Consider the following 15,211-nt stretch of genomic DNA (forward strand, 5'->3'; position numbering starts at 1 on the left):
CTGGCCTCAGTCATTTCAAACCAATCAATGCTTGGAAAAGCAGTTGTGGGAACGCAAGAGTAGGAGTGGAGTTAAAAATAACATTCTTTCCAATCTCTGAACATCAAATATTGCCTGGAGCCTGTCACTGTGGCAGCTGGTACATTTCAATAGACTGGTCTGTAATAATTTCAACTGCATTTAACAAGGGATTGATTGATAGTTTAGATTAAAACAATATATATATATATATATATATATATATTATATATATATATATATATATATATATATATATATATACACATACACACACACACACACACACACACACACACACATTTAACATACTTGGAGGTACTTATAGGCTGTTAACGCCATGGCAACTACCCTCACTTATTGTTATTGGAATGTATTGATGTGCTTGTGATGTCATGTACTACATAGTTAATGATGTAACAATCTACTATTCCTTTCTATTTAAACCTTCAGGCATCATATATGTAATCTGAAAACCACAAACAGAATAAGACAAGGAAAGACAGTGAAACCCTTTCAGTTCTCCTCACAGCTTCATATTGGTTACTGCAGCTGAATATCATTAAATCTCACTGCATTATACAGCACCATGGGTATTACTCTGATCTGGGGTTTGCTTACAGCTGCTATAAGCAGGTATCAGTGGTAAAGATGTTTCCTTGGCAATGTCAAAACTTTCATGTTATCCTCAGCTCTGAAAACTGCATTTTTCCAAAGTCCACTTATCTGGAAGATTCAATGGGATTACAGAGAGCTCTGATCCAGCAGAGTTTTATTCATATCACCATCGAGAAGGGGTTGTGCAACAGGATGCAAAAGCAATTCTTTCCTCTGTTACAGTCTTATACAATATTAACCCATTCATTCTGACAAAGAGGGCGATCCAGCTTTTGAATATAATCACTTAATGCAATTTATTTGGTAAATGTAATAATTTTTATCTAACACAAAGACATGACAAACCCTGATGCTTGCAGTGGAGCTGCTGCAAATATACTGGGATGCACTGTGGTTAAAATCACTTCCCTTTAAGATATTATAATTTACCTTAATAGTTTTTTTCTTTTTTATTCTGTAGTCCATATCGCCACCCGGTGGCAAAATTCTGTTGTTTTGTTTATTTTTTTTACAGGAATCCCGTTCCCAATAAATCTGTTTATTTTTTTCTTTCTTATATATGAGCTTATCATTTATCCAGACAGACTGATCCGGTAAAACATAACGTGTGCCAGCTGCCTCAAGTCACATACAATATCTGGGGATTGTCTAAATATATTTATTTCTGTTAAACACACTATCATCTCAGGATCACATACAACCCCATCTTAGAGACAGTGGAGAGACAAACACAAGTACAGTGTAATGTGTTGTAAAACCAAGGCATTCCATAAGACAATCTTACATCAGTCTCAGGATGCACTTAACTGGCCACAAATTTCAATTTCTATTAATATTAAACTAACTGCAATTCCCAATTGGGATTCAAATGCCTAATTTACCACATATGCATACTAATTAAAATGTACCAATTACCAAGTAGTTAGTTCTGTTCAACGCAGCCGTGTTGTTACAAACACTGTCAACATGCAGAGAAGCAGTTCAGAGATCAGTGAATGATGAAGATTGCCAGAGATTATTAATGAAGACCATTTACTCCTTTAAATTATAAATAATGTATTTAGTCATAACAGATGTGCATGCTTATAATTGCATTCTGAAACGCAACACTTAGTTCTATGAAGTTTATATCTAAGCTGAAAACACTAGGGGACATACCCTTGATAACAGCATTGAGAATACATGGTTATATAGATATGAGTTGCCATCTTATGCTTCAGCCAGAATGCTAATGCTATATGAGTACTGTACCTGCTTATGATAAATAAATTGTAACAGTTATCATATTTTTTTCATAGCAGTGTGCATATATTAAATGTGACATTTGAAATGTCACAAATCGATGCAAAACGTACAACCTTAAGCATCGGATTCTGATATTTGGTGGGCTGAATTAAATTGGCATAACTAAAAATAACATTTATTAAATAAGCCTGACAAATACGTCACTTTTTTTTCTTCTTCTCATCCTGTATGTCAATGACATTTCAGTAATTAGATCTCCCTTCACTTGTGGGCAGCATCAGAAAAAAACAGATCTGAAACTGTTTGTTTTTAATAATCCTGGGTACAAGCAGTTGTCCAAATTAATTACGCTCTTTTACAGTTTTCACAAATAACAATTGTATGTCGAGTTTATGGAAACATCAGGATAATGTTCTTTCTTATTAAACACGAGCTGGTATCGCAGGTGCAGGTAGTTATTTAAAGCCAGCGGTTGCTAGCTTCTATTTGGAAACAGGAACTTCTGACATTTTGGTTAACCTAGTGGAAGAACATCTTTCTGTGTAAATCTGTGATGAATTTAGTCTTTGTGGAAGATGAAGGACTGAGGGCAAGGATTTCCTGTATATAAGTTAACAACACTGCACCGTTGAAGGACTGAGAGGCAGTGTGTCCCAGTGGTTACAAATGAGGGACTGGGAGGAAGTGTGGTATAGTGATTAAGGCTGAGGAACTGAGAGCAATGTGGTCTAGTGATTAGATATGAGGGTCTAGTGGATTTTTCTAGTGGATAGAGCTGAGGAAATGGAGGCCGCATGGTCTAAGGATTACAGTTGAGTTTGGAAGGCATGTGGTCTAGTTATTAGAGCTGTGGGACTGGGAGGCAGTGTGATCTAGTTGGTAGAGCTGTGGGACTGGGATGCAGTGTGGATTAGTTGTTAGAGGTGAGAGTCTGGGAAGCAGTGTGATCTAGTTGGTAGAGCTGTGGGACTGGGAGGCAGTGTAGAGTAGTTGTTAGAGGTGAGAGTTTGGGAGGCTGTGTCATCTAGCTGTTAGAGCTGTGTGATTGGGAGGCTTTTTTTCAAAAAGTTTATTTATAGGTCAGCCACAGCATTTTGTTCACAGATGTGCCCTCATTTTCAGTTTAAAAATGTACAGCTGTCTAAACCGATTACAAACATATTTAGTTTTATGTGCATTATTATTATTATTATTATTATTATTATTATTATTATTATTATTATTATTATTATATTTTAACATGGCTAACAACACAAAACTTTGCTCTAAATATCACTGCTGTTGGCTCCACTCAGATCCTTGCTTAGAGAGGTTTGTCCAAAGGGCATGAATTGCTTTTGCTCTGCCGAGGTCTATAATATGAGATGAAGATAACCAAAGAGCTTTCCGTGCACGCAGCGGCAAAAAATAAAACCAAAACAGTCATCATCAGTAATTTGAGAAAGGTTGTTGTTAACCTGACATGGCGTCTCTACATTGCAATTAATGTTTTAAGAGACACGCGGGTGACATTCGAACAAAAGGAGGCAGCACAGAAGGTTGGCAACAGTGTCAGAGATGGCATTCTATGGCCCGTAATTATATCATGATGACGCACAGGGACACCTGGAGAGCTAGCCAAGACCATGATCCAAATACCACCTGGTGGGACAGCCCAGCTTTCACAGGCACTGGCTGTTTATTTAAAGTACTAATTTCCAAAGAGGTCCGCTACCCTGTACTGGGGCAGAAGAGTGAATGTATTTAGAAGAAGCAGCTAGACTTCTGAAGTAGGCAAAGGCTTTCCAAATAATCATTTTTTCCACACTGGGGTGGTATGGAAGTCAAGATATTGATACATGCTTGTTTCATTGAAAGAGACCCCATGCCCATGCTAATGTTGGGAAGTGAAGATGTCTGTAAGGGGGGCCCAGATAGCACCACACATTGGGCTAATGTTATGGGGCTGCCTAGGGAATTCAGAACTTTGAAGCATAAACGTTTTGCAGTGAGATTACCCTGTCCTCAAAGAGCTGGAAAGTAAAGCTATTCATGCACCATTGATTAATCATTGTGTTATTTCCCAAAGAGAATCAGCCTTCTTGTAGCACCTGTAAACTGGCAGAAATACCATTCCATATATATAAGCAACCCCAGTCCTGAAACCTAACCCTAACCAAATATCTTAAGAGTCGTCTGATGCCCTGAAGACAGTTTCTAGTGGATATTCCTTTGTGCTGCCTATATATATATGTGTGTGTATGTATATATATATATATATATATATATATATATATATATATATAATATATATATATATATATATATATATATATATATATATATATATATATATATATATGTTAGGACCCCAACCCGAAATACGCCCCCATCTAATACGAGTCGACCACATTTTTACTCTGACCCAAATGTAAAATCTATGTTTTTTATAGCAGCAAATGGATTCCTAGGATCCCTGATCATAACTAAAATAAAAACATGATTATAAACATTACAAAACGATTTACATTAAAAAAAAACAGCTCCCTTTTACCAAAAGCAAGAAAAAGGTGTATTAATTTCATGACATTAGAAAACTTGAATTGCAGATATGATACTAAACCCAGTTCATGAAAGTTAATAAACTAGCCACGCTATTTAACATTCCTTTCCAGCGATAACATTATTCTGTCACAAAAATACCATTGTTCAGTCACATGGGCTTATTACATAACACCACCTGCACTGCAAAATACAAAATACAAGAAACCACGCTGTTTCATTCATGAACTCAATGCCGTCGAAAGGAAACGCCTGCTCAACTGCTGCTTTTCAGGAAAATGCCCCCATCATCACGGCTACTCCAAGTCCGGTTTCGCCTCAGCGGACGAGCCGACATCCATCCACAGGACTATTATAGTTGGGATCCCCAAGGCCAGTGACGTCTTTCAGGTACAAAACCTGACCAAAAAAGGCCAATTCGACACGGCTTAGTGGTGGTCTGGGACGCAATGGAGATGCATTGGCACCATTTTTTTTTTTTTTATCACGAGCTCATGGTGGCGCCTGAGGACCACCCAACTATGCTGACGCCCCGCTCTCGCCCACAAACCAGCCGTGAAAAGGCCACGGAGATACTGTTTGAGGTGTTTGGGGCGCCGGCCCTGCATATGGCCACCACCACACTGTTGTCTCTGTACTCGTGCGGCATGACCTCAGGGCTTGTAACCGGGAGCGGGGCAGGGGTATCTTACAGTTGCCCCATTCAGGAAGGGTATATTCTGCCGCAAGCTACGTCACGACTCGATACCACAGGGAGTTTGCTGACAAATCACCTCCCGAAGCTCTTGGCTGAGTGTGGCAGAACGTTCATTTATCAGAAGAGAAGGACCATGGGGCACATCAGGTTTCATCAACATTATTATTTTATTTATTACAATGTTGGCCAATCTATTGCTAATAATCATAATGTTACCAATATACTAGAATCTTACACACAACGTTGGGAATTGTTTGGTTATGTATAAAATACATACAGCTAATTTTTTTAATTGTTTATTTTTTTCTAAAAAGAAAAATATTTGGATAATTTAAACAAATGACTCCACAGTTGATACCCAAACAAGCATTTTATTTATTTCATGTATTATTTCATCCTGGAGAGTTCTGTCCTATGTAAGCAAGTCTTGTGGGCGGACAGCAGCATTATCAAATCAAATAAAAACAACAAAAGACAGTGAAAATAGATCAGATTAAAACAGAAAAACAAACTAAAGAAACGTATAAACACTGTCTTACAAGAGGTTGATTGCCACCCAGTCCCCCTGTCCGTCCCCCCTCCCTTTTTATTTTTTTTAACTTGTTTATAAAGTTGTACGGAATTTGCCAACAGGCACTAACAGAACTTCCCCTCAAATAGCTCACAGCTTCATTATGCATTATTCAGCCATTTCGCTATGGGACAATGGGTTCAATGGGTTCGCTATGGGTTCAACACAAACAAATTAAAAGAGCTGCTGCTGTCATATCAGGGTAGCATGCAAACATTGCCTTATTTCTAAAGGGTCTCCTGCTCTTCTGCTCTTATGTGTGTGCGTTGTCAGGTGTTGCTATGTCGCACTGGACTACAGAAAGGAACTCTTGGCTGAAGTCCTCAACTTCACGCTGGACTACCGCCTCCCTGACAGTCAGGCGATCACTCTCGGCAGAGAGCGATTCCATGCTCCGAAGACCATGTTCACTCCCAGCATCCTCGGCTATGAGAGCCCGGGCATGAACTCAGTCAAGGGCTGTCAAGGGTGCTAGTATGCGGGGGCACCTCCAAGCTGCCCGGCTTCCCTGAGCGCCTCCAACCCAGCCAACAGCAAGGTCAAGGTGCTCGCTGCCCCCCACAGGAAGATCTCACCTTGGGTTGGGGGCTCCATCCTGACCTCCCTAAAGGGATTCCAATCTCTTTGGCTGAAGAAAGAGGATTATCTGGAGAAGGGCGCCTGCTTGGCCCACCCCAAATTCTTTTGAAGGCTGAGCATAAGTAGGGTGACAGCCCCAGGTCATGACAGGAACGAGCTTTACTCACCACAAGCCAATTAAAGCCATCAAAGCTGTTTGCGAGTGTGACAAACATCTTTATAAAAACATAACAGCATTATCGTAGGTTTCACAGAGATTTGAAGAAATCTTAAAGAAAGATTAAATGAGGAAGCTGGATTTATAACCCAGATGGATTTAGTGACCACACGTTCCCAGTTTAAGTTTATGTTAATATATGCCCTTTGAAAAACATTAGAAGTAAATCTAAGTATAGAACACCTGGAATCAAGTAGAAAAAAAAAATCTTAATGAAATCTCTTATTTAAAAAAAAATCTACATATAATGAGAACAAATCTGCCTACTCTATGTAAAAGCCTGAAAATCAGAATGTGCTCAATTTATGTGCGTAACAATGATTTGCTGTGAAACAACACCCTTTCAACACTGTCCAAGAAAGATAACTCCACTCTACAGATGGAAGAGGCAGATGGAAATAAAACATTATCTGCAACACCCATAAAGATCACAGTGAAAGATCACTTCTAATACACGGCGCTAGACACTTACCAGTGGGTGTCTAAATGAACATGCAAGTGATTTCATTTCCACACTAACTAAAAAAAATCAAAGATATGCTTCAATTGCAGATGTGAACCATTTAAACCTCTGCATCTGGCCCCTCCCGGGGCCTCCAGCCCTGTCTGAAGCGAAGCAGTTTGGTGATGTGCAGGCTGCTCATACCCAGAGTGTTCCTCATGTGTATGTGGTCAAGCTCATACAGCAAGTCACCATCTATCTGCTCCTGACGAAAGGCTTGCGTGTAGCTCCCCAGGTTCAACAGCAGGAGGCAGTCACACACCTCCCTTATGCTGAGTGAGTGAAGATCCTGAGGCACCTCCGCCAGACTGCGGTAGGTGCTGGGCTCAGGTTCCTGGAGGGGGCTGGTGGGTTTGGGGAGGGCTTGGGGCTTGGCAGGGACTTGGGGAGGAGAGACTGGCTTACCCAGCGAACAGTAGAGATTAAAGGCATCGCCCTGCTTTTTCAAGTCCATGTAAGTGGGCTCAATCTCTGCATACAGCTTCTGAGGAGCGATCAACTCCTTATTATCAAGCAGAGTAATACCTGAAAAAAAAAAACAGCCTGATTTGGTTTAACAGAATAGCAATGGTAAACTCTGGTGTCATTTTTTGGATCATTTTATATCGATGAATCACCCTGGACTGTCTCAAAAATAGGTGGCTGATGAAATCGAGTTCGATTATTGGGCTATTTGTCTGGTAACTGGTTGCTATGATTCCCTGCATGACGTCCCGGATTATCCCTTCAGTTAGTAAAGATGCACTCTGCTTCCATTCTTTCTCAGCATTGTTAACTGCACTTGGGCAATGGCATTTTTTCAGATACACGGCTTGACAAGAAGTCTTTTTCAGTGTCTTCAGTAAGACTTGTAGTCGAAACGTTTGTCATTTACTATTAAATTTAATTTATTATTTCTAAATGCTATGAAACGAACAGATAAATACGCTGCCGCTGACTGCACCTTGGAAGATGAAGTGATCCATGTGTCCCAGCTCGCTGATCCTCTCATTGTAAGCGTTGCAGATTGCTTCCCACTGCTCCTCATTCTCTCCCTCCAATCCCTCAGACAGGGCCAGTCGCACCTCTTTCATGTACATGGGAAGCACCAGCGGCTCTCGTTCAAGCAGGGTCCCTGAAAAGCACGACACAAAGCTGAGAGAGTGTCTGCAGAAACCCTGGGACTGTTTCAACTCATTTTTTATTGTAATGATGTCTGATGAGCAGAGGGCTGCAAGAATGTTTACAGATGGTAATGTCATTTCTGGGGCTGTTTCAAAATAATAATAGCAAATAGAGAAATTGGTAGAATTGTTTTGGCAAACATTTCAGCTAGAAGTCTTACTCTGTTCTTTGATCTGTGTGCTGCTGATAAAGTTTGAACCACACTTGTTTTTACAAGAAAAGATCTTGAATAAAGATTATAAAAAGGTGTTTGCAGAAGTAGGACTTGCCTTTGTTGTCGAGGCAGTGGCCCAGCAGGAAGGACTCCTGGTAGGACTGTGTGAAGGTGAGAGAGTCCAGATTCTGCCCCGGACTGTGGGGGCTGCTCGACTCCTTGAAGGTGAGGGCAGTTGTGGGCTGGATCTTGACTGGCAGGGTAAAGGCTTCCAGGATCTCTAGCAGGGTGAATGGCCCCTCTGTACGATACACAAACACAACAGGGATCAAAGAAAGACCCAGCTGTGGAACATCCCAGAGGGGTATAGGTCAAAAATTGATCTGTATAGAATTGATCCATGCCTGGATTTGCTCAGGAGCAAAGAAAAGCAAAACCTCACTACCCTAATTATGAATTCCTTGCCCATTATAGGGTTAAACTGAATCCTATAAATGGCTATAACAGGAATAAGATGTGGAACACCAGGCCAATGTGGATGACGCCATCATAAATCACATTTCTGTGACCCCTCTGTTACTCCATATAATTTAACTATACTATTTGCTTGGAAACTCACAATGAACACAATGTAGTCCCCCCAGTCACATGCAGTTTATTATATTCATATGTAAATGAGCCCTGTGCAGCGCACAAGGATCTCTTGTAAAGAATGAGGGAAGTTGATAGAAAACCCATATCTTTGAATTCCCACAGGAATGGCTATAATGAATACAGTAAAGTCTCGCTATGAGGCTACCTAACAATTAAGGCCAATTTACCCGTACTGAAAGCAAGGTAAAGCCACCTTCAATATTGTAAGGCCAACCCTGTATTTGGTTTGAAGGCCACCTTCAGCAGCTCCAAATTAATGCAGCTTCTTCTCATACTGCTCTGACAAAGAAAATGACTGGCTCACCTCTGGCACCACTGTGGTTGGTGATGAAGAAGGTCATAGAGGTCAGCTTGGTAGGCAGAGACAGGACTTTCCCAGATTTGCTCTCCACCAGGGCTCTTTCCTGTGAGTACAGAGCGTGCACTCGCAGCAGCTGTCAGAAGTGAGCAAATGGTTGGTATCTTAATAAAAAAGCATTACCCCTTTCATGCATGGCGACCTCAAAAAGGGGGCAGATAAAGAAAACCCTCCTCTAGTTTTTATATGGGGATATACAGTATGGAAGATGCAAATGCATGATAGTCTCATAAGAGAATGTCATTCTTTCCTTATATAAAGCAATGGAAAACAAGTGAAAGATGTATAATGAAAAATATATTTATGTGTCCAAAGCAATGTTTTTTTTTTGTGTTGCTATTTTCAATACTGCATGCAGCATGGGTTAAAACTCTCCAGCACTGTTCTTCCTTGATAATAATAAACAATACGTGAACCATGTTACCTCAGGTTATGATTTACTTCTCTATTCCATTTTTAAATGCGGAAGGCTACTCCAAAGTACAGTTATGTCTTCCCTGTTACTAGAAATGATACAATCTAAGAGCAATACAAGATACCAGCGTTGTTTATGCACAACAAAACTACATTTCAGTTGCAGCCACTGTACTGTAACAGCAGTTTAAATCTCTGAACTGCATACTTAGTTTGGTTTGAGACTATAACTATTCAATGTGCAATTATACAAAACCAGACTCCAGCCACTGAGTAGTTTGATGCAAATTTCTCATATACTTATTAGTATTCTGAAATCATGTCACAGTACATACTGTAAGCACAGAGAAAAGTATTGTAAACTTCAAAATTACCATGCAACTGTAAACTAGTAAATATTAGAAGGGTAAACACTAACTCAGCTATATCCCTTTCTATCACAATTTTTTTATTTTTTATTTAATCTATAGAAATTATAGAACAGCTTGTGTGAACTCTATGGAGTTTGAAATGTTGCCCTGCCAGAACTTTGAAATAAATATGCTGTATTATAAAATAGATACATGGAACGGAAAGTTTTTAATGTTAATAGAGTCTGATCTATTTCAACCTGTTTTTTTACAGTGTGACAGGCTGGTGAGTGGATAGAGGCCCAGAGACAGACTGCAGTTCAAAAAAAGAATACTTTTATAATAAACACAAAATAAAAGGGCACAAGGGCCAAAACAAAGGTATTTACGCACAAAAACACAAAACAAAACTTACAGAAAAAGTTCCCAGGCTGGGCGATGCCTTCACTGGATCAGAAAATATAAAAAACAAAAAAGAGCAAACCAAAAACTAGCAATCACAACCGTTAGCTTGTTAGCTTGCTTGTTAGCTTGCTATCTCAGCTCCCTCCTCTCCCTAATGGGAAGCTGAGGCCTCCTTTTAGGTCTGGTGGCTGGGTACTGATTGATCGTTAATTACTCCAATCAATCCCAGCCATCTGAACACAATAAACCCAGGCAGGTAGGGGAATTTAACCCCATCCCTGCCAATCTATACAGGGCAGAGCTCTGCTTTGCCACATACAGCTATAAAGGTTACAGCCTGAGACTCTTCCTGTTTAGTACAGACAACAAAAACCACAGATAAAGAGAGACGCTTTTTAGAAAAAAACATTATTTATTGTTTATAACATTTCTTTTAGCGTGGCCAGCTCACATCTGACAGTGTATAATGAAACATCAACATGTAGGGAACATGGAAAATCCACGAATAGAACCTCGTTTTAAAGCTCTGTCTGTTCTTTCGAATAGTGCATTGGGCTTTCTTACAGAGCCCGAGTAAAAAGAGTTAAAGGGCTAGGCAGACCCTAAACATGGTACAATTATACACGCAGTGACCGAAGAGGATATAACTCTGATTCCAATGAATAAATGCCAGTGTCTTATGACCAGATTGTCACCCAGTCTCTCAGCTCCTTTCTCTACACGGCACTGCCTCCCAGTCCCACACTGCCTCCTAGTACAACATTAACAAGCATTTTCATGGGTTGTTCTCACTTACTGTGCTGGAACTGATGCTGTCCAATTCTTGTCTCCCCAGGAAGCCCTCTGTCACCTTGACAATTTTAGGAAAGGAATCCTGGAATTTGTTGACAAACTCTTTCAAATAGTATTCTGTGGAGCTCCATCGTATTTTGGACACATCCATGTTTCCTCATGGACGAAAGGGTCAGTACTGAGAGCTCTGTTAGGCTGAGCCAAGGGGTCAGTACTGATCGCTCTCTTAGGCTGAACCAGGGGGTCAGTACTGATCGCTCTGTTAGGCTGAACCAGGTTCCTGCACTGATGTGAGTTAGATAAGCAATGCCGAGCACAACAAGGAAGTTGGAGGTATTTATGTGTGCTCATGCAAATAAGGCTGACAGGCCTATCAGCTATATTGTAAACATGGCAGTGAGAATGCAGAAATACATTTCAAACAAACTATTGCAGTTTTAGACTTAATGAGCAGTTATACAAAACCTTGCAAAAACTGCCTTGAAGGGGGGGGGGGATAATGAAACAATCTACGCTTCAGGCTGATTTAAATATTAACTTTCCATTTGTTTTAATATTAACCAGGAATTTCAATATTGTGTCAACAGCAGACTTCATGAAAGAAGGCTTTGATTCCGGGCAGCCACAGTTCTGTTAACAGACCGATACTCTCATTAGTTCTGCTTCCCTGGTGAAAATTCTCCCTCAGCGCAAGGGTTCTTATACAATCACACATGTTAAGATATTGAGACATTATTACAGGAAGGTTGGAGAAAGCTGGACTGCTGTATGGGCATCTGCAAGTTGTTTTCAAAGAGCTGTGATATATAAATACATATAATATAATACAGTACCATGTGCATTTATTAGATTTATTTCCTTTGCTATTTTGACAATTTTCCAATATTTTTGGTTTAATAGTGGTTTAATTTCATATGCAGATAACTACAGAAGCAATGGAGTGTTCTAATAAATGTGCACACTACTGTGTAATACAATATAATATTTAAAAAATATATAAAAAAAATGTTGACTGGAAAAAATGTACTTTACTTTGAAATGGAGCAGTCTGTTCTTTTTCCATTTTTAATAATATCTTGACAATCAAATGCAAGGCAGTGCCCATATTAAACACTTAATGCTATTTTATCACACTGGCGACAGCTGCTGGGCCTTCTATGACCTGTGTTAGTTGCTTAGAAATGCATTGTGTGTAATTGGGTATCTTCACCTGTCAAGCTTAATTGCTGTGCTGTGCTTGCTTAATTTTTCTATGTAAGAGGTAAAAAAAATGCTTGCCAAGTCGTATTATAGACATTCTTTGCATTGGATGTTTTGGTCCATGGGTCAGAAGTGTATTATAAATGTGCAATCTCTGTACTCTCCAGTACTGAGCGTCATACATTGAAAGTGTCGGCTCTCACTCACACAGTCCCAGTACTGAGTTCAGTGTACTGAACCTCTACAGAGTATAGAAAATATTGCTCTTCACAAAAAACTATTTTTTCTTTCTAAATCACTACAGGGTCTGGAATCATCAACTTATGTTGTTGTATTATTTATAATAAAATAAATCTCTCCTGACTCCTCAGTTCTGTATTCAGAGCTCGGTAATTCTGTGGTAAAGGAGCCAGCTGTTATCTGTTGCAAGTTTTAAGAAGTGTATTTAGCGCTGAAAACATTGTGACTCTCCTGCAGATTAATTGTGTTTGCACAGATTTGTTCAATAGACACAATATTTATGCAACTCAGTGAAATGCAGGCTTTTAGATAAATGTGAAGCTCTTTTTTAAAATCCCCATTATGGGAGTTTTGACTTTACACCCATGACAGTACCAGGCACAGCCCTTATCATTAGTGTGTTTCAACTGGAAGCAACTGGACCTTTTCTCCAGTGCTCAGGGTATGTGAGTTTTCATGCCTGGTGCAAATAGAACTCAGCAAAGGATTTTAATAAATGGAAAACAGGAAACAAGCTTCCGACTAATATCTGGAGTGTAAAACAAAAAAATGTTTAATGGTAAGTGAAGAGGGAATTAATTATCAGCTAATTACACTGATCTAATTCCTAATTAATCAAAAGGTAGCATCCAGGAAATTGAGTAAGCTATAATTAGGGAGCTGTGGTTTTATTCCTACCTCTGTAATTTAGACTGAGTTATATAAGGCTGTTCCAGACACACGCTACTAAGCAAATGGGACTGCCTCTGTGGAGCCCAGAGTAACAATCGTGAAAAACACACAAGCACCATGTCTGCGTATAACAAATTACCAAGCTTCACAGCAACTGTAAATGCAATTAATGTGACTCATTTCAAAAACAGAGGGGATAAAGAATGGCAGTTTAATAAGCTGTGAAGTAGAACTCTAATGGTGCTGTTCTTAATTAGTACCGGTACGTATAACACCTTCTCTTGTTTTACCCAGGGCAAGACTATATTCTACGCATGCAAAAAACCACCTGCAGTACGGCAATGATTTAAATTGTGGACTTGAGTGACCCCTGCCGCCCTGCCACAGTGCTGTACACACTCACATTAGTGTCAGGTAATTTACACAGCAGCAAACTGCACAAGTTTATGAAGAAATTAAATCAACAGTCAGCTTGTTTTTTTTTTATTTTGATCAACTGCATTGCCATACTGAGCAGTGGTCGTATGCAGAGATGTCCCCACACTTATCTGCACTAGTGAATGCGTTTATATCACTGTCTTCTTTGGCATTGGCAGGCACAGTAAATTGCTTATGTCCCTTTAAACAATCTCCAGAGCTGCTTCTCTCTAATTGGAACTCTGCATTTTAATACCTGCAAAGACAAGTTCAGAATCGTTAAACAGCAATCCGCTGACCTCTATCTGTAGCAATCGCGTACATGGTTAGTACTGCAACTGGATGCTGCTGTTTTGCGTATGTGCTCAGCCTTTATTACTGGGAGCTGGGAGAATGAAAACGACATCTAAATATCAGAGGAGACAGGGCTTCAATCAGACGCCCACATGGAATCAATAAGAACTCTTGCACCTGTCAGTGGAAGTAATACCCCCCTCCCCACCTAAAAACTGGTGGGTGAGGGGGTGGGAGGTGGGCTGATTGAGAGAGCACCTTCACACTGAGAGGAGGAGAAAAGAGACACTGCTTCTGATCAGTAAAATAACAAGAGGAGGAGGAGGGCTGCTCTCCCACACAACAACTTCAATCCCTCCAACAGCTGAAACTCACAATGTCACATCCATCGCACTCTTTGGGTACGGTTATGCCAAACGGTAATGTGACAGCCTGTGCCGCTGTGAGTGGCTTGAAAACATTGCAATGTGCAGCACCATGTGCATCATGTCGGATGGCACTGATTGCACAGTCTGCATGGGACTTCACTTATGTGGAGATTATATGTGACCACCCCTCAGTGATTGTCTTCTCTAATTCCTTTTTGCAAGTTAGGGAAGGAAATCTCCAGTGGTCCATGAAGTAATCGGAAACTGTGCTATGATTTGTACTGTCACAGATACAGGATTAGCTGGTTGTCTGACCTGTATCAATGGTAGTTATCTCTGCTGTCTTTCTTATTGTGACTGAAATTGACTTGAGACAGATGGATGCAGCTTTTACACTTTAGACAGGGACGATTAACAAATGGATCTGCCTTAAACCGCTTACATATTGTGTGCTTCACCAAGTAAGTTCATTGCAAAAAACAATGCAGTGGTCGGCAACACTTACAGTGAACTGTATGTGAAAATAATAAAGCAATCAGAAATAACAGGGCATTCTGCAAGCAATCAGAAATAACAGGGCGTTCTGCTGTGTGTGTGTGTGTGTGTGTGTGTGTTATGTTCTTTTACTGCTAAACAGAGACTCCGAATCAAACCCCCACAATACATGCACACATCAACACCCCAATGAACAACTTGGCTATTGACTGCTATTAGAGGGAAGAGTATCTGGTTTTACTAATA

General features: G+C 40.1%; 1 protein-coding gene across 1 annotated transcript; it reads right to left on the reverse strand.

Moving 5' to 3' along the window:
- Positions 1–5,393: 5,393 nt before the first annotated feature.
- Positions 5,394–11,535, reverse strand: LOC121298533. The gene is made up of 5 exons (XM_041225660.1): positions 11,284–11,535; positions 9,265–9,394; positions 8,422–8,607; positions 7,932–8,102; positions 5,394–7,513 (listed from the first exon to the last, which is right to left on the reverse strand). Exons 1-5 carry the CDS (start codon positions 11,428–11,430, stop codon positions 7,050–7,052), a joined length of 1,098 nt encoding a protein of 365 aa, XP_041081594.1. The 5' UTR covers positions 11,431–11,535; the 3' UTR covers positions 5,394–7,049.
- Between the last annotated feature and the right edge of the window lie 3,676 nt (positions 11,536–15,211).

The sequence above is a fragment of the Polyodon spathula genome, chromosome 24 (genome assembly GCF_017654505.1).
Source record: "Polyodon spathula isolate WHYD16114869_AA chromosome 24, ASM1765450v1, whole genome shotgun sequence".
NCBI classification, from domain to species: Eukaryota; Metazoa; Chordata; class Actinopteri; order Acipenseriformes; family Polyodontidae; genus Polyodon; species Polyodon spathula.